Source organism: Thamnophis sirtalis, unplaced genomic scaffold, assembly GCF_051295495.1.
Source record: "Thamnophis sirtalis isolate CommonGarterSnake01/CBP01778 unplaced genomic scaffold, rThaSir2_p1.2 scaffold_1, whole genome shotgun sequence".
Lineage (NCBI taxonomy): Eukaryota > Metazoa > Chordata > Lepidosauria > Squamata > Natricidae > Thamnophis > Thamnophis sirtalis.
The window spans coordinates 338,325-359,192 of record NW_028261381.1 but is presented as its reverse complement, the minus strand read 5'-3'; the positions used below and the strand labels follow the sequence as shown (position 1 = coordinate 359,192).

Genomic DNA, 20,868 nt, shown 5'->3' with positions numbered 1-20,868 from the left:
GCATTTCATCTATACTCTCCATTTTTTCCATGATATTCTGGTAGTGTCTTGTCAGTGTCTCCTTTGTATTTTGAAATATCAATGCCACCACTTCTCAAGTTCCACTTCCTTCTTCTTGATGAAGCATCTTGTTGAATTTTATTGAATCTTCTTTTTTGTCCAATAATCCAAAGACCACAAGTTTGAGCTTACAAACACTTCTCAAAATGTTCTAAAGTGATATTCTTTAATAAAATTCAATATTAAACAGTTTTTTCAATTTTCCACGTTGTAAAGATAGTTAATTTTTGAATAAATAATTCCAGCGTTTCAAAATGCTTTTCCAATAAAACTCCTGTCCAGTTTAAAAGTCCAATTTTCTGTATTTTTAGAATTTTTTCTAACTTGTTTTTTCTCCATCTGATTCTGCCTCCTTCAATTTTAGTATTTTTCAAAGTGCCTGGTCGCTGCTGCATTAAATAATTGTGAATCCTTTTCCAAATTATTTTTGGGATTTGAGAATTAAAATAATTCTCAATAGTTCCCAACACTGTCCATCAACTTCTCTCCATCACTGTGCTTAGATGGTCGTTCTCTCTCGCATCTTTGTGGCAGCCATCTTACTGTCTCTTCTTCCCATCGTGGCATAGAGAAACAGCTCTGGTGTTCATCGGGAGATTGCGATCTCTCCTTCGACCTCAAAGAGCGCTTCACCAGTCCTACCGAGCGGCTTTTGGCTCACTTGGAGCCCACAAACAGGAGAAAACCAGCACAGGAATGGAGATGACCGTACTCTATGGATGGAGTTGATGGGAGGCTCCACCCTTCTGTGTATTAGACTTTGTGTATTGGATTCACTTTCATTGAGTATACTGTGGTTATAGTGCTGTAGTACTTCTCTTCTTCCAGATGATGGCTCTCTTGTTCCCAAAATCAACGTTAAACAATCTGTCAAAAATAGCTGATTATCCGATAAATCCAGGGGGTTGAGAAATACAAATAAGCAAGTCAGTTTCTCCTGAAAATCACCTTTCCAATTGTTTAAACTTTTTTTCAGGCTTTCTGTGTTTTAAAGCTTCCCTTGGCCTTCTTTCACCTCTTGATTTTCAGTTTTGATTATTTTTTCCTCTCTGTGTATTTAATCGCCGCTCACTTAGATTTAGAAGTTCTCTTTTAAAATTATTTTTACTTAAATCAGGTCTTTATAGTAAAAGTTGGTAATTATCTCACCCAGTTTCAATGCTCTGTACACAATCCACTCCAGCACAAATCTTACAGTCCTGGTTGTCCCGGCTTTGTAACAGCCAAAAATGGCCATCGTCCCTGCTACTATTTGGGAGAGTTTGCTTTGGACCTAAAGAGGAGATTGTGAGTTCCTCATGATCATTGTAGTGTCTCTCCTTCCTTCACCACCCCTACAAGGCAGCTAGGAACCCATAGGGTCTCCTGACAGTAGTTACTGGCTGGATTTCCCAAGGAATGGCATAGGCCATGTTTTCCAGCCGTTCTCACCATGACATCAACCAAAAGCCACAATGTTTCTTCCTATTGTGGTTATTGATTATAGCTTTAATTTCTATCAGATTATTTTAGCAATAATATTTAGAAAAGAACAAAAAATCATCTGCAAAAACACAGAGCAAATACTAATTCTTGTCTTCAAACTCAAAATACACTTCAGTGGAAGCGGGGGAGAAATGGATTTCTGGGACTGCAAAGTGAGTTATTTGGAAGATGGACAAATTGGTGGCATCTCACAAAGATTGGTAAAAGAGAGTTTAGCTAGAGATAATAAATTTGTGGAGGAAAGCTTTCCACTGAATCCTTTGAGAACTGAAACAGCCCTAAAATCTGACTGCAGACAAGCGTTCTTCTATCCTAAAATACAGGAATGTGACTAAAATAGAGCTTATTAAATCACCCAATGAAAAGCCAATGAAGAATTCATTAACACCTTTAGTAACAGTCAAAAATGGATAAAATTGAATTTATACTCTTTGTAAAGTATGGCAAATGAGACAATAATTGAAAATGAGATATAAGATAATTTCTCAATTAGAATATAATACACGATTTTCTCAAAAGAAAAACAAGAAAAGAAAGGGAAGAGATACATATGCTGTAAGATAAAAAATATGCACAGCTCAAGGACCAAAATATCAAAAATCCAGAAGGAGAGAGAGAGAAATGAATGTAACACCCAATCCTGATGCAATTAAACACGGCATCTCATCTATTCCTATTCCAGGCAAGTGGCTTTGTTGAAAATGAATTATGTATTTATTTTTAAATAAGGAGCGAGCTGTTGGAACTCACCCTGTCAGCAATCCCACTGCATCATTAAGCCACTGTACCACTCTGTCCCCACTATAAATAATATAGGCTTGCTTTATAAATTCTGTTACTTGCTTCAAGAACCAACCTTCTAAAGAGGAGACATACAGGTCCAGAAAAGGAGGTGGTTCTTTTAAGGCATCTTATCCATCAATCCTGACACACTGCCCAATCCTTTGCAACACACAGAGTATGTCCTTAGCCAAGTTAGAAAGCACTGCCAAGTATTAACATAAATCTAAACTTAGAAATAAAATGATTTATGATCTAGTTGAATTGTAAATATAAATCTATAAGAAATTCTGAATTAAGAAAAAGTTGATTAATATATGACAAAAAGGCTTACCGGTTTCCAGCGAAGAATATAATTGGAAACGTGAGAGGACTCGGGTGCAATCCACTGGATAGGATGGGAATCGGGTTGAATTGGGACATCTGTGACAATCACCTGCACAGGGTGACCAGCGGAGCCTAAAATTAAGATCATCCTCATTAGTTTAGTTTGCTTGCTGCCTCTTAACGGGGCTTCTACTGGGCTACCAGTAGAATATCCTGATTTTCCTCAACAGGTTTTCACAAAACGTTTCACTTTTAGTTACACCTTTGCAATGAGATCTGTAGCCAAACTGATTAAGGGAGAGGCGCAAATGAAAGGTCTATCATCTTTCCTGTCAATGAGTCTGGGCATCAAAAATTAGGACTCTGTATGTAGGACTTTTAAATCTTATTCTTTCCTCTTGTTTTAAGAGCTGGTCCCCCAGACAACTGACAGGAAAGTGGTAGGAAAGGAAAAACAGGTGTTTACTTAAACTATGTATTAGTATTTGCTTAGAACTAAGGCTCTATGGGGAGGAGGGAAGCTGCACTTCAATATAAATACTAAGAACTGGTGCCCAGTTGAGAGCTGCTGTTACGTAAGAACACATAAGTAAATGCTTTTTCAAAGCCACTTGTGTTTTTTATAAATTAATCCTCGGAACAAAGCTTTACCAGCATTGGTGCTTACAGATTTGGATTGTAAAAAAATCAAGGGATGGTGAGATGGTAGCACTTTTCTGTATCTCTTTGCTGCCATCTGGAAATTATGTGGCCTTATTTGGGCATCTTTCTGTAATCTATTAATTTTCTTTATATTAGTTGCATATTAAGTCCCAGTCAATGGTGATTTTGGAAGATCAACTAGAAAGATGTTCTTGGAAAAATTCAGTATTCTGAATGAATGTTATTGAAGATTTTTTTAAAAAAACTTGTTGTTAGGTACAAGATTGGATGTGTGCGAATGAGATGAGAGACTACAGAAAAACTAATTGGGCTGTTAGGCAACCTAAGGATGAATCAGAGTGAGCAACTGTTGAGCAACTGCTTCGAAAACAGGGTGCTTTTTTCAGATGCGTGGCTTAAATACAAGTTTATTAGCCTAAACATATAGAAAAGGGAAGACAGATTGTTTATGATGAGAATTTCTAAGATTAACAAGTCAGGAGAAATTCTGAATGCAGGATAGGCCAGTATTTTAGAATTGAGTGAAAAAACATCAAAACAAGGGACCCCCAACAGAGAGAACTGAATAAATGTGATGGGATTTGGAATGAGACTATTAGAAAAAAAATATTTTAAATATTTGTGTGGGAAGTATACAATGCATCACGAAACCAAATTGAAGTGCATTCTATGTTTATATCCAAGATAAATCTGATGAAAAGTCATAAATGATGAGGAAATCTTTGAAAGTAATGAGGTTGCAGGCATGAAACTGGAGACCATGTCAATCATGAGTGAAGTTTATTGACTGGTTGTGCAACTTATGTGTATGAAGATTGCATCTGTACCTGAGGATTAGAAGAATGCCATTACTGTTCCTCTTTCTGCAAACAGAAAGGTAAAAAAATTAATGTAAAAGCTAGATGGAGGGGATTGGCTTGTCAATTTGCCTGGGAAGTTATCTGGCAGAAGTCTGACTGAAAGGGGAGCAGGTGGGATAACAAGCAACACTGGGGAAGTACAACACAGATTTGAGTTTTGCTTTTCAGGTCACTGAGAAATGTATTGACTGTGCAAAACAGAATGTATTTTGCATTTGTTAATTCAGAGAAAGCATTTGATAGGTTTGAATTACAGAACATTCTGGGTGAATATGAAGTCAAAAGTTGATTGCTAAATATAATTAAAACAATGTAGGAAGGAAGTAAAGCAAGTGTGAACAGCTCAACACTGATTCAAAGTTGATCAGGAGGTGAAACAAGAACATGTGATGTCCTCTTATTTAATATATTTATGGATAAACAGTAGGGCTGCTCAGGCCATGCTATTGTTGGCTAAGAACCTAAATGATTTGTAGTAAATGTTAGACTTAATAAAGAAGATAGTCTGAAAATTAATGTATTGAAGGTCAAAGCAGTTGTGTCTGGTAAGAAACAACTGCAAGTTACTAAAGATGGGGAAATGGATGGAGAAATTTGGAAATGATGCTAAAAGTATCAGTAGTATGTGGTGGTATATTTGTAGAAAGAAGTGGAAATGATTGCATGAGTATTTCTGCCCACTTTGTTGAATAGAAATCAGAGCTGTATGTGCCAGAAGAGAAATAATAGTTCAGAGTGATTGACATCAGTGTGTATAAATGCCTGAAAAATGGTCAAGAAAGATAAATTAATTCAAGAATTAATTCAAGAATGCTGAGTTAATGTGGACTAACTACAAGAGAGTCACCATAAGTTACATTCGGCTGATTAGGCCACAAAGGGAGAATGAAAGAAGCTCAAACTGCAAAACAAATATTTGAACTACAGTAAATATGTCAAAAGGAAAGGAAAGAGAGGAAAAAATATAGAGTTCATCCAAAACAAAAGCATGAGAATTTTGAAGAACTCGGGGCAATGGATAGTTATATGGATACAGTGGAAACATCAAGATTTTTGACCATTTCTTCTTTCTTTTCTGTGCTTTGTATAGCATTACTTACTTCAAAAGGCCATGTGTCTGACTAGCACAGCCAATGATGTAGTTATATGTTCACGTTTGATTCAATCACTTCTGATTTTTTTTCTCTCAAAGTACATTATAATAATTTTTAAATGGTGGTTTAAAAATTATTATAATGTACTTCGAAAACATACCATAAGTCATGGGAAAAGAAGTCTGTGAAGTTCCCAGAAGACTTGGGTCATGGCAACGCTTTAGAAGTTGGCGAAGTCATGCGGTCGCCCTCATTCACAGCTTTGGATTCTTCTTACCTGTGTTCAAAGGCTGGCAGTGCCACTCTCCAATACCTCGGCCATTACAGTAACACTGATATCTCACTCCATGAGCAAGCTTCTCCCACGAATCCCCAATCTGGTAAAAGGTCTGGCTTTCTGAATCTTGGCACTGGTCTAAAAAGGGAACATCAAACAGTTATTTCGGGCCTATTGCAAGAGTATTAGAGCAATACTTAGAGAATAAGCAGGTCTGATTGAAATAAAACATTACAGGAGTTAGTATATTTTCTGACTTGAACAGAACACACTGAGCAAATGAATCTTTCCTCATCAAAAGAACCTTCATATTAGAAAACAAAGTTCCAGTGTGAGTTTTTGCTCCAGTTTAATATGTAGAAGGATAACGGGGGGGGGGGGGGGAGGTGCTGCTTGCTGCCATGGAAAAGCAGGGAGGGTTCAGTGAAAAAATTTTCATTGCAGCTTTGCAACTTGACGGTCTGGGCTTTGCTGAGGTCATTTGTTCTTGCTTTCTTATGCAGCAGCCTCTGATTGCCTAGCTACAAGGGGGTTGGGCTCTACAGTTTATTTCAATTTGCTGCTTCACCCACTTTTGTTTTAGATCTTGCCTGAAACTTGTTGCATTTAGTTCGCTCCTAGTAAAAGTACCTTTTCTCTGAGTCTATAGGGCCAAAGGTTTTTTCCCCCTAGGAAATGAACACAGGCAGCCTTGACATTAGGGATTAATGGTCAATTAACTGTCAGCCCAGAAACAGCCATTAACCGTGGTGACTGAGCTGGAGGAAATTGGAGCTATGGCCAGCTTCCCCACTAGACCACACTGTGCTCGAGACAAGGCTTTCAACTGGTTGGAAAAATTGGGAAGTCTTCAAATTCAGGTTTTCCCAGATTTGCTAACATGGCTCTCTTAATAAATTGGAACTTTGAGGAATCCTTTGCCTTGGACTCTGATTTACTTTTGGATGCTATTTGGGACCCTGATACTGTACAGATCACTAATCTTCTAAAAACACCTGAGAAAAGCCGGTGCAAAACTGAAAAGCCACAAAAATTTACTGAGCAGATTGCTTGGAGTGCTGATCCTAACCTCCCATGGACAACAGCCTTGACTTTTATTCTACACCTGAATATTGTACACATATCCAAATATCCAACTCTGCAGACAATGCATATCATGTCTGTCACATGGTATCCTGTGTCCTGGTTGCCAGTACTTAGTAATATCATGCTGCCGCACATTACAAGACCACAAGCCCTCGTTCAGCTATGTTCAAGGCCCTCCCTATTCTCCAGGGCAATGCACAGTCCAATACAAGATTGAGATCCTGTAGGCCAGCATGGAAGACAGCTATTCACTTAACATCTCCCCAGTTTAACCCTGAGAATGCCTGGAGAAAGGAAGGGTCAAAGGTATCTTCCTGCAGCCCGATCATTAGCGATCCCTCTATCAAGCCACCAGGGTTTGACCTGCCTCACTCTGGACGAAATTGAACAGAATTGGTGTGATACTGGAAGAAGTGCTGCTGCCCTGTGTCAATGGGGATGGGAAGATTTCCCTTGTTGCGATTGTGGTGTTAATATGCAAACTATTATACACATTGTGCAAGATTGCCCACGAAATGCATTCCCTGATTCTGTAACAGATCTAAAGGAAGCAACGCCCGAGGTGATGGACTGGATAGCTGCTCCAGTTATGAGGCCACTGCCCTATCCCCATAGACGTTGGGCATATAAATTATATGGATTGTGTGTATATATTTACTCCTCTTCTGCCAGGCTTTTATCGTACACTAAATATTATTAATACATTTTAAAGAAAACTTTTAAATCAAGAGTAATTATAGAGGTATTTGTCACCAGTTATGAAAATGACAATATACACGCCGATGCCACAGCTAAAGCCTTCTCCTTATATATTGGCATCCAATGTCATAATGAAATGTGCAGTTTCTGTTTTGATGCACATGTTGTCCAGCGGTGGGATTCACTTACCATCCCTACCGGTTCGCAAATGTCTGCACATGTGCACCACCTTCTGCGCATGCGCAGTGCTCGGGCATGACATCGAGGCAGGGGTGCGGAGGCTTCTGCAGCCACCGCTACCGCTTCACCCGAACCGGAGAGAACCAGCTGAAAACCACCTCTGATGCTGCCACCTGCCCTCCTTCTCCTCTTCTGGGGAAGTCTGAGTCAACCCCTTCCCAGATTCTTTTGATGCGTTTAGCAAAACTAGGCAGAAGCCACATAAAATATGCTTACTTTGTTTCAGGTAAGATAGTATTAGTTAGAGCCCTACCTTAGTTCTCTAATTCTAGGGTTTCTAAATTGAGACATAGAACTATCTAACTTGGATTACATGAAGGCTGGATTAACAGCCAACTAGGGGGAAAAGCAATAGTTTGGTTGTCTTCTGCAGTGCACAAATGGAAGAAAAACCCAGGAGAAAGAATAGAAGCCGGAGGTTGGAGGTGGTGGAAGGGATGTAGATAAGCATTAAGTCATAGAGGTTCCTTTGTAGCCCAATTCTTACTGTTACTGATAGTTTGCAGCAGCCTAAAATTACTGGCATAGTCTTGGTGGGAGCCCCTTGTAGTATATTGCTCTAAGATGAAACACGAGCATGCTAAGCATGATTAGGATGCTGAGTTGATGATCAGTGAACTCGAGTTCGAGACCCGAGGGTGCTGCATGGCGCAGTGAGCTTCCGTCATTTACTCCAGCTCCTGCCAACCCTAGAACTTCTAAAGTGTGCAATAGCAAAGTCGATAGACAGATACCACTTCAGTGAGCATATTAAGGAAGCCCCCACTGGGCTTTCCCTTGGGCAACGGTGGTATCATCAGCTGATCCTTTCAACACTGAAGCGCCTTGGTGCTTCCGACACAAACATGAAAGAAATCAACTTACCAATAGGATCACACTTCCATCTCCCACGACCTTGGCCGAAACACGTACAGTTCAGCATGTGTCCTTCTTCGTGACGTTTGTGAAAAGTCTGATTAACGTCATATGTGACCCCATCAACTATACACTGATCTATTTCAAGAGAGAACATATCTGTATCATTGGTTACTTTGAACAAATAATGGCTGTAACTTTGCACACCTGCATATTTTTCTCCACTCAGTTTACCAATATTTCTCAGGAATGAAATGTTTTTTTCCATATTCAAAAAACCTCCAGCAAAAAAAGCAAGAATGTCATATAAAGTATTTAAAAAACTAATTATCATGGAATTTTCTATAAACTTTTGTATTCTTTATAATCTTTTAATAAATCTTGAGTCACTGTTATTTCTCTCTTAAAGTTGTAATGACCGCTCACTCCAACCCATCCATACCACAGGGGTCTCTTAATAAATAAGCTACAAACACCTACATCTGTGATGGCGAATCGAAGGCATCTAAAGCTTGCCCTGCCAGCTGCCCAGCGCGCACACCTGACCTCAGCCTCCTTTTGAGGCCATTTTTCGCACTCCAGAGGCTTCCCTGAAGCCTTGAGCGTGAAAAACCAGCTCTATGGGCAAACCGAAACTTTGGGAACAGACTTCTGGTTTGCTCGCAGGATCGGTTTTAGCCTTCTGGAGCCTTCAGGGGCCCTTAGGAGGCTTCCCTGAGGGCTCTGAAGGGCAAAAACAACCCTACGGACAAACTGGAAAACCAGCCCTACCAGCAAACCAGACGTCCGTTCCTGAACTTCCGTTTTGTCCGTAGGACCGATTTTTTTGCTTTCCAGAGGCTTCAGGGGAGCTCCTGAAGCCTCCGGAGGGCCTCTGGGGAGGGGGAGGCTCTTTTCACCCTCCCCAGGCTCCTATAAATCCTCTGGAGCCTGGGGAGGGCAAAAAAAGCACGCCTAAAATGGTGGGGGGGAGCGCTGGTTGTGGATGCATGTGCACTGTGGTCGTGCACATAGCACTATGGGTGTGGCACGCCCGTGCACGACCCCCCTGGCTCCCCCCCCACTTTTGGCACACGAGCCAAAAAAGGTTTGCCATCACTCAGCTATATCATAAAGTAACTCAATTCACTCATTAGGTTAAACTATGCCTTGTTTAATAATGATTTAATGAATAAGCCACAATTATATGGTGTTAACCCACTAATCTAGTTTACAGAATCATAGGTTGCAAATAACAATGATTCTATTCACATATCTTGTTATGTCCTTTAATTGGTTTTGGCTCTGTGCATAATTTCCATGATATATGAACCTAATCTGAGATTTACACTCAATAAATAAGATCCATGCATGATATGTTGTCACAAAGGCTTTGCTTATGATTCTCTGAGGTTTCAAGGAAATGATGTTTTCAGGACATGGACTAAAACTGTAGTATATTCCTCAGATATTTTTTCTTGCTACAGGTCATAGAAAACAAAGTTCTTTAAATGATTATTCATTGTTGGCTATATATGAAACAAGTTTAACAGTTAAATGAAACTGATCCTACACCATAGTCTTCTTTTCCAAATGTACATTAATTCAAGAGAGGTAATCTGCACCCCTTCAGAGACACCTCTTAGTCTTCCTCACTACTGACCATGCTACTTGAGCTGTAAGTAACCGTTTGGAAAATCAAGTTTTTTCCAATTCTAGCATACTGCCTACTGTGCTAATTCTTAATTGGGTATATCACATTATGAATAACAACAAACCAAACCAAAAATACCTCTGAGCTGGGAATATGCAATGCAGGTCCATTCTCCACGTCCATTTCCCACACACGTGCATCTCATCATATGGCCCATATCATGCTGTTTGTCCCACTGATCTCCAACACGATACATAACACCCTCATTTGTCGTACAAATTTCTTCGTGAGCTAGTAAGCGTATAGAAATGAATTAACCAAGGGGAAATAGAGAAATAAAATTAAATATATATTTATATATTTGTTGACTACACCCAGAATAACATTTGCCCAATGTTGGAAACAGAGTAATATTCCCCCAGATGAATTAGTGATTCAGAAAATTCTAAATTGCGCAGAAATGGATAAATTAACATAAGGATTAAAGGACAGAGAAGAGTCTGAGTACTATGAAATTTGAGATAATTGGTATAAATGGTTGTATAACAGAAATAAAGTTTATTTAGCCAAGAAGCAATAAAGAAATGTATAGAACTGTAAATTAATGCATATATAGAAGCGATATAAGATGTATATACATCACTTCTATATATGCATTCATTTACAGTCCTATACTGTATGTATGTATGTATGATGACATAGCAATGTCAATGTGATGATTGAAAGTTGTTATAGATGAAAAACAACAAAAATCTATTAAACAGAAAAAAATGAATTAGGCTTATTTTGATTATTACATGCTTCTTGTTCATGAAAATAACAAGATTGACTCTTGGGAATTCTATTTCTTCCATACTTATTTTATATCAGTGCTAATAGTATTCATTTTCTTCTGAGCACTTCAAATATGAATGTCCATTTGAACTTTGTATTCTGAATGTCTTAAATAGATTTTCACAAATTTTATTCTCATAATAAAATTGTAAAATCAGTTTTACTGAGGCTAATTTTTATATACAACAACTAACTGTATATACAAGGTGAATGAATATTTAAATCGAAACATATCTTCACAATTCCCGAGAATTAAGGAATAATATTGAGTCCTAACAGACATATCTGCAATATACCTGCCATGGGACAAAATCCAAACTTTTCATCAACATCATAGTTTGAGGTAGTTCCACACCACTTCATGTTATCCCTTCGTCCTTCAGAAGTGCAATCAGTGTAATTCCGATTATTATAAAGGAAAGGGAAGTGACACAGGGCACCATTGGAATTTCCACCACGCGTCTGAACCAACACTGCAAGAAAACAATTGTTATTCAAACAAATACTGTAGCTTAGCTGCATGCCAATTATTTTACAGTTGTCCAGCATACCATATTATTTCTGAATAACTTATAACTAAATAATAATAACTTTATTGCAATCATTTTTCTTTCATAGGAAGTCATTTTCTCTTGACAAATGGGAAATCACCGTTTAAAGAAAATATAATAAATGTTAGGAATTAAGAAAACGAGAAATGAGAAAAAGAAGCAACAACAAATAATGGCGATTTTTGCCATTTTTATGAGAACATAAAATGTGGAAAATAAGTTTTTTTAATTGATCAACTATCTAGCAATAGCAGTTAGACTTATATACCGCTTCATAGGGCTTTCAGCCCTCTCTAAGCGGTTTACCGAGTCAGCATATCGCCCCCAATAACAATCTGGGTCCTCATTTTACCCACCTCGGAAGGATGGAAGGCTGAGTCAACCTTGAGCCGGTGAGATTTGAACAGCCGAACTGCAGAACTGCAGTCAGCTGAAGTAGCCTGCAGTGCTGCTTTTAACCACTGCGCCACCTCGGCTCTTATCTAATAAAAATTGATATGTTTTCAGGTTTTTGGCTATTTATGTAATCTGGGACCATCTTTAGAAAGGAATTCCAAACAACCTAAGAGACAGATATCTTATCAGGGTGAGATCAACTTGCAACTTACATCAACTCAAGAGCTGCACCGACCTTTGCATGTCAAGGGCTGCCTTCCTAAGTGGTCACAAAGAGGCCCTATTAAGGGCTGAAACGGGTTTTAAGTATCTATAAGGCTTAAAAGATCCATTTGGTTTCTGCTCCTTCCTTCTCACGTGGGGAAAGAAAGGGCCGAATGCTTTGCTCCATCCACTTTGTGAGACGGAGCCTCTGGCACTCCTGTCTTGGTCCCAAAAAGCACGAAAGCCACTGCAAGTCAATAGCTGATCTGTACAGGGGCTCCCTGCCAAAAATTCAACCTGGTTTTCTTCTACCAATCAACCTCGTGAAAAGTTTCAGAAGTGAAGAAAGTGTGGGCAGCACAAGGGAGCTCTGGAAGGATGGTGTCATAGTGACGAGAGTGCTGGCCTAGAACCCAAAGAGGCAGTGAGTCCTTAGGCAGGAAGGCCAGATGGGCAACTCTGGGGGAGTCCCCCTCCTCTCTGGGCCCAACCCGCCTCTCTTGGGAATTACACGCAGGAAGCAGAATTACTAGATATGTTCACCACATATCTAGTCGTATTTGAGTTACCAAAATATATAAAAGGAGAATAAACATCTAACAGCAATAATGAGAGAAAGAACAATCACCTCCAATAAGCTCAAAAATCACAAGCTCTCTGAAAATTTTGTGTAAAAAAATAGAAACCCCTGGCACAGGAAAAAAAACTATTGAGAAATTATGAGGCAGAATTTAATTGTATTTTCAGATTATACACCCAGTTCTCTGCAAGAACTGCCGTGGCAATAGCAGAATTATATTGTTCCCATCTTCTAAGATCAAAAATTAAAGTAAGGGAAATAGTCAAAGCTTTTGGTATGTTTCTTTTCTACAATGGGTAATCGTAAAAATCTTTAAATTATCTGGCAATTTTTTAAGATAAAATAATATTGAATTATTAAACTACACAAATGAATCCCAGTTTCAAGGCATGTGTCCCTCCAGATCTCTCAGAGTGAAAGGCCACCGTAGCCCCTTGCTGGGGCGGCCATATACGGCCACCTGGCTGAGAATTCCAGCTTGACTTGGAGGGACATCAGAGCATTGCAGTCATCGGATTCAAAAGACCTCTTTCCTTCTCACCTAATATAGAAATTGGGCTGCTATCTTTTTTTTTTTTTTTTAAAAGAAGAAATGCCAGCCAATAACAGGCAGAAAACCAAAGATGCAGACTACTAGCTTTATTTCTATTTAACTTAGTTCCTCCTCACATATATAGGACACCCAGGTCAGCAAAATGGCACAAACTATTTTCATTTTGAACATCTCTGCATGCTGTATGCCATAGATCTGGGATGGCGAACCTATGGCATGCGTGCCACAGGTGGCACAGGGAGCCATTTGTCAGGGCATGCAAGGCGTTGCCCTGTCAGCTGGCCAACGCGCATGCGCGCACTGGGCAGCTGACTTCAGCCTTTTTTAAAGCCATTTTTCACCTTCCCCAGGCTCCTATAAAGTCTCTGGAGCCTGGGGAGGGCGAAAAAAGCATAGGAAAATGAGGGGGAGTGCCTCTCATGCACGCATGCACACTGGGGGTCACACATTGCATTATGGGTGCGGCACGCCCACGCATGACCCTCCTGCGCTCCTCCTCCTTATGGCACATGAGCCAAAAAAGGTTCACCATAGATCCTCAAACCAAAGGCTGTGGTCTGTATACAGCAAATGCAAAGTGGCCCGCAGAGTGGTGGGCTTCGGCCCCGTCCGTCGCCCCACCCCTCACCGTCAGCCTTCTTATCTTCCAGCCAGCATCCACTCCAGCTGCACTTCTGGTTAGTTATTTCACCAGTGGTTGAGCTGAACGTCTGATTCTGCCACTGCTGCCGAAGGTAAGGCTGAAGGGTGCATGGGGGGGGGGGCAGCTGACTGAGAGGGAATCTCGCCAGTGCAGCCGTGTAATCCAGGGCCAGTGGGTGAGTAGGGGGACGGGCTGCTGTTGGCTCTGCTGCCAGCTTGTAAAGAAGTGCTTTAAAAGACTTTAAAAACACTTTAAAAACAGCCTTTCAGGACGGTTTTCACAGCCACATGATCTCACAGGGCCAGTGGGTGAGTAGGGGAGGGGCAAGTACAGCAAGGACAAAGGCAAAATGGACTGCTAAATTGGCCACACCTACCCAGTCACATGACCACCTAGCCACGCCCACCCAGCCGGTCCGGCCCTCCAACAGTCTGAGGGGCTGCGAATCCCTTTCAAAAAGTTTGAGGATCCCTGCTGTATGCATTTCATTGGCTTAGTTAATGGGATGGAAGCAAAACAACTGTTGGCAAACACCTAACCCTGATCCTAATGACAAGATTCCTTGGCTAAAAATTGCAAAACTGACTCCAACCCATTGTTGCCCAGTTTCATTTCAGCCTGGAGCAAAGATGATTTCAGACTTTTGGAAAGACTTAAACATAAGAAGCAATCACTTACATTAGGAGCAGAAAACTACATTTACACGAAGGGCCAAACTGATTTATGGTATGTTAAAACCATACTCCAAAAGTGGGCATGCTCCGAATAAAGATGGGCAGGATCAGAGGAAGAACAGTGTGATAATGACATTTTACAAAGTAAGAAATAACTAAAATAAATATTCTGCCTAAGGCAATAGTCAAGTAGATCCTTTCAAAACGTTTAGCAAAATGACCGTTGGCCCCGGCAACGCAGGGGAACCTCCATGGGCTCTCACTAATCAGAATCAAGCCGAACAGAACCGCAATAGACTCCAACGGCTGGCACAGCCGGCTGCTTACTTGCGGGGAACCTGGGAACCTCCAGGAGGATTCAACCCGCACAATTCACTTCCCTAACACAAGCAGGTGGGAAAAGAACTTGTGAGCCAAGTTCAAACACCTTCCTTCCGATAATAATATTAAAGATAGGTGAAATAAAGAAATAAATAAACTATTCTAAGGAAGAAACCAATTTTCACTCAGAGCAAAAAAAATTGACATCTCTTTTCGGACAAGCCTGAGTCGGAATTGGATATCAGCAGGGAAAGCTGGAGGCGTGGCTTCAATTCTGACTCAGTCTCTTGGGCAAATAAGGATTGGACAACCCATTCCTGGACCTTCCTGCGCCATCAGCTGGAGAAAAACTGTATTTAACCATGCTTGGACTCTCCAAGCAGCGCACAGGAGAAGCTTGCAAGCTGGTATACGATACTACTGCTTTTCATTTTAGCTGATAAGACATCTCCAGAGAAATACTATCCATTGCTATCTAGTTAAGCTGTGGGGACCTCTTGATATAAACCTAGCTTTCTTATGCTAAACCAATTTCATGTATTGCACTGAATAGCCTTTCTGATAGACTTATGCTTGACTTCTGTATTCCCTCTTATACTTCCCTGGTTCTCAAGACTTTCCTTGTATCCTTTATCCAGTGAAGATCCACCTCCTTCTATTCCCAGCCCAGCCTTTTTTAAAAAGCATGTTATTCATCCTCAGTGAAAGAATGCTAAGTTATAATTAATATATTCTGTACGTCCATCACTTTCCCACTTTCCCTGCTGAAATTTGCAACCTATTTTTTTTCTTGAAAAAGTTTACCATTTTGCTCTGTACAAAAAGCGTAGCTCTTATCCTGGTCGAAGTTGGAGGTTGTACTGCACCAGAGATTCCCATCCTGACGTCCTTCAGAAGTGCACGAATAGAAAGTCTTTCCATGATAGGTGAATGGGAAAACGCAAGGCTCTCCATTGGAATTGCCACCGTACGTTTGGGTCACAGCTTTAAAACATAGAAGACCATTATAACTATATGAGAATTTTGTTATTTGGTTTCAGAAAAATATTTAATATTTAGCATTTATATAAAAATACCTATTATAGTGAAACTTCAGTTTTTCAAATCAATGGGATTGTGGTCCCTGTCTTGAAGTATGTCATTTCAGTAACTGACATACATTGAATAATGTCATTACACAAATGATTCAAATTATATTGTTGTTGTTAGTCACGAAGTCGTATCCGATCCATCACGACCTCATGGACAACATTCTCTAGGCCTTCCTGTCCTCTACCATCCCCAGGAGTCCATTTAAGCTAAAACTGACTGCTTCAGTGACTCCATCCAGCCACCTCATTCTCTGTCGTCCCCTTCTTCTTTTGCCCTCAATCATTCCCAGCATTAGGCTCTTCTCCAGTGAGTCCTTCCTTCTCATTAGGTGGGAAATTATATTACTTGCATCAATTTACATTATTTGTATGATAATTTCATTGCACAAAAATAAAATACAGTGGAAATGCTATCAAAGTCTGTTGCAGTCCAAAAAGAATTTCAAGATTTCACTCCCTCTTTGTAAATGGATGTGGGTTTAGCTTCAGAGGGGGTTTGTAAATAAGAAAAAGTCACAGTTCTGGTTGGTTTTGAAGGGAGGAAGATAACAGTATCCAAAACCAACCACACTAAACTATCTTCACATCAAATCCATTGAGATCATGCTTTTATAGGCTTAATTGCATGAAGGCCAGACTCATCACATGATGCTAATCACTTGTTTTTTACATTAGTGACCTTCAATCCAGCTTACGCCCATCAGGAACATGCATTATCATAGGGTAAATGACTGAAATATCTTCTATATGCCAATAAATATTGAAATCTATGTCCTACCTGTTTCCTGGCAGCTGATTCCATTGCCCAGACAAGTACATAGCATATGCTGGCTTCCCTGTGTCTTAAGCCACTGCATTCCCAAAATATACATCATGCCACTGTCAGTTGCACAATGTCCAGAAGGAGCCGGCTGGGGCTGCGGTTGGTAGAGTGCAGTCCGTACATCTGTGATAGTTGCAGATGCGCTGCCTGCATATAAAAAAGCAATGGTGTTTTGCAAGTCATTAATACACACACACACACACACACACACCTTGATTAAGGTTGGTTACCATTACTTTTACCCTGTTTTTAATCACTGATAGCCATCCAATCATGAATTTGAAATGGGCAGCTATTATGGATGAATGGACAGACATAATCTTGATAGTCTCCTGAATCATGCAATCTCTTGTGGTTAAATTACCGTAATGTGAAATTTCCAACATTAATATTGTTTTTACCATTTTGACTGGAACCAAAATGTGTCATCCAAATTGTCCTCTCAACATCCTAGCTGAATTTCTACTGGGAATGCAACAATACTTTTGATCAGTTTGCTCTCGGATTATCATTTACACTCATGTTAATAAGCGCCAGTTAGTTTATCTTCCAACCCGTTGCACAGTGAAAGAGTCCAATTTTACATATATCCCCTGGAAGATCCAGCCTCCGCTTATACACAGGTAGCAAAGGGAGAAAGGTGTTCCGGGTCTCCATCAGCAACTGGTTCCACTACCAAACTACTTTTATAGTTAGCATATTTTTCAGAATGTTCTACTGGAATCTGCCCTCCTGTAACTATATTAAGAAAAAGTCTTTTTCCCTGTAGCCGATTTCTAGGAAGAGATTTTTTTTTAAAATCAGAGGGCAACCTTTGGATTTAAAATACATTTGAACATTTGAACATTCTTTTTCACTGAAAAGCCCATTAAACTGTTCTACTGGATTATATTAATGATCATTTATCTATTCTGCAGTTCATCAAAACAAATTCCACACTGTTGCCAAAATGCTTCCCCTATTATTGATAACTTCACTACCACATTCCATTCTGTGGGTAGCTGAATCTGAACTTTCAGTCTTTGATTAAGCTCTCATCACTCCAAAGTCAAGCCTGCCAAATAGGAAGAGGCTTTGTGGGGGTTTGCCAGACTTCATTAGTTGGCATTTTTAAAATTATAAATTGGCTTTGTAGTTGTTTTCTAGATTACCTTGAGTCATTTCAGATTATAACACAATTTGAATATTTTGAATTTCACTTTGAATGTATGATTTCCCAGGGTAATTTTTTATAAAGGCAAATAAAGAAGGAATAAACGTCCAGATCTCCTGCTTACCTATGCCTGTGGCTTGTAAAGAGGAATGCCTTTCACATTTCCATTCCCCTCTGCCATTCCCTGTGCAGATGCACTGAAGGAGATTTCCTCTGTTATCCTTCTTGCTCCAGGTATCTCCAATTCGATAAGATCTCTTGGTGTCTTGATCATTGCATCTATCTATAGAAAAGAAGAGTCCATACAGCTGTGCTATTTCAACAGTCTGTACCCATTCATGATGGTTATATCCTCTTGGACAGATACTGGATTTTTTAATGTAGTCAACATTTCCATCTAGTCTCATTTAAAACTACCATTGGCATATTTTAACTGCTTCAATGAAAATGGATTTTTGTCAGTACATTTGTGTGAGAAAGTCCTTTTCTAATGTTGCATATAAGGAAAGACAGGTCAGATTTTTTTTATTAAAACTCTTAAAACTCTCGAACAACTCCCCAATACTAAAATGTCCACAGATTTTGATTCCAGTCATTCCAGAGAAAATCTGAGGCCACAAAAAGGATGCTACAGCTGCATGCATAAATAGTGGTGTACAAGAGACAATAATTGAGTTTAGGCAGCATGCTAGGCCAAATCAAACAAATCACATGACGTTTTTGTGCAGTATTGGCTGTTCTGTGACTTCACCTAAGACTCATATTCTTTGGGTCCTTCTGGACCCACTCAAAGGGCAAGTGGTAGCCACGCCTAGGAAGGGCTCTGCACAGGTTCACCTTGCGCATCACCTGCTTCTGGATCAGGAGGTCATATTCACTGTCATGCACACCCTAGTCACTCCCTGGTTGGATTGCTGTGCAGTACAGAAACGTGGTTTTCAAAAGCTTTCAAAAACTGCAACTGAATGCAATGGCATTATTATGGCTCTCCTTGATACTGTGATGTAACACCTCTGCGCAACAAGCTGCACTGCCTTCCAGAAGATTTCTGAATGCAATTTAACATGCTAATTATCCTCTATAAATTCCTACATGCCCGAGTTTACATGTACTCTGCTCGTTCCACTAGAACATTCTTAGGCAGTCTTATCTCATGAGGCCTAGGAGTTGCACCTCACTGCCACTCTGCCTGCCCAATGGACCAGCAGCTTCCTGGAACTCTGGATGGCCTTCTCTCACCCGGCACTAAGGGACTGGCTATTTCCTCAGGCATAAAAGTCCACAGGTAGGACAAGTGTTGGTTTTTTTTTTTTTAACTCTTCTTTGACTTATTGGAAGTGCAGTTTTTTTTTAAAGAAATCATGAATGTATTTCATTTTATAGTTTTGGAATGCTTATATTTACAAATATAAACATATTGCTGTTCTTCTTAAACCCGCGTTCATCATCTAAAATTACTGTTGTGAAATAGGTGGCTATAAAAATTATATAAATTAACAAATCAACCTTGAATTGAAAGGCAGAAATATGAGGTGAATAATTTGTCTCACCCTGGGATAAATTGCTCCCCTCTACATAAAATTTCTGCTCCATTTATTATTACACAACTCTGGGGAAAAAATGCTATGCCATCCCAATCACTTAGCTGCTGGGTTTCAAAAAATGAAAATGAGGAAAATGTTTAAGAGTTGAAGCCAGATTGAAGGGAGTATTTGAGTTTGTCATGAAATTGGTCTGTGGTTTCAGCTGCATGAATGGACATACTTTTTAAAATATTCAAAGCTGGGAGCCAGCTGGATGGTTAAGAGTTGACCATACTTATAAGGGGACCTCCACCACTTCAGTAATTATATACTTTAATAAAACTAAATGCAAAATACAAATAATGTAGGGGTAAACTTTCTAATGCAAACGTAAACACATTTATACTCTGAACAGTTCTTAGTCTCAACTAGATATATTTAGAAACTGAGCATTAATCTGGAAGTACAAAGAAATATTACAAACTTTGGGAAAATGGAAACAAACCATTTGAGATATCTGAGAGGTATGATAAAGGAATTTAAAACATTGAGGAAAGTTTCAGAGTCTGTTCCAAACCTATATGACCCTAAACAAATTATGCTATGTTAAGAAATTATGGTACTGAACAACACCATTATAAAATTCAAGATAAAGTACTGCACACAGAAATACAATCTGCCCAAATGCACATCATTAAGAAATGATTACTCTGTACAATGATTTTCCGGTTTTGGTAATGAATTATTTAATATGTGTGCTGGGATAACTGTATAAAATTTTGGCATTTTGAATAAATAGCAATGTTGTACAAAGCCAACTGTTTTAGTTTCAAACAGTACAAAAGATAAGTATTAAGAAAAAAAATAAGAATTCCTTTTGAATCCAGCAACAGATTTCTGAGCCATATACTGTATTATAAGACACTGTCAATGTGATTAATTTAATCATGCTTTTCCTGGCAGTTGAGAACATTCCATCCTTGTATCTTTCCCATTTGACACTCAGACACACATTTTCCTCCAAAGGTTTCCAGTCAGAAAAAAAACACTAAATAAAAGTGTTGCTTTTATGATTTTAAGATTTAATTTCAAACTGAGGATTTACTTTATATACTCGATTGTTTATGCTAAAGAAAAGTTATTATCCTCAATTAAAAGCTAAATATCATCTCAAAATCCATCCCAAGAAAGTTCTAAAAGACCATGGGTGTCCCAAAGCAGCTTAAGCATGGCTTCTACTTAACCATCCAGGGGACGGTAGAGGACAGCAAGACCTGGAGGAAAACATGGGGTCGCAATGGGTCGGACACAACTTCATGACTAACAATAACAAATACTTAACCAATGACTCCACTTTTAAATACTTGCTACGCATGTCAGTGATTATCTTGCATACAACTGGAGTAATTTTTCATCATAAATTAACATCCTAAAGAACATTTCAAAATTTCATTTTAGGTTCT

The 20,868-nt window shown here is 39.4% G+C and overlaps 1 protein-coding gene across 6 annotated transcripts in view; it reads right to left on the bottom strand.

Moving 5' to 3' along the window:
* Window positions 1–20,868, bottom strand: part of FN1 (fibronectin 1) — a 97,019-nt gene that overhangs the window by 59,864 nt on the left and 16,287 nt on the right. For all 6 annotated transcript variants that reach the window (XM_087706232.1, XM_087706199.1, XM_087706214.1 and 3 more), the window contains exons 6-13: window positions 18,007–18,165; window positions 16,685–16,876; window positions 15,620–15,799; window positions 11,190–11,366; window positions 10,198–10,350; window positions 8,436–8,564; window positions 5,547–5,684; window positions 2,660–2,784 (exon numbers count right to left, since the gene is read on the bottom strand). In XM_087706232.1, coding sequence (XP_087562358.1) covers window positions 2,660–2,784; window positions 5,547–5,684; window positions 8,436–8,564; window positions 10,198–10,350; window positions 11,190–11,366; window positions 15,620–15,799; window positions 16,685–16,876; window positions 18,007–18,165 — 1,253 coding nt within the window. The remainder of the gene's footprint in view (window positions 1–2,659; window positions 2,785–5,546; window positions 5,685–8,435; window positions 8,565–10,197; window positions 10,351–11,189; window positions 11,367–15,619; window positions 15,800–16,684; window positions 16,877–18,006; window positions 18,166–20,868) is intronic.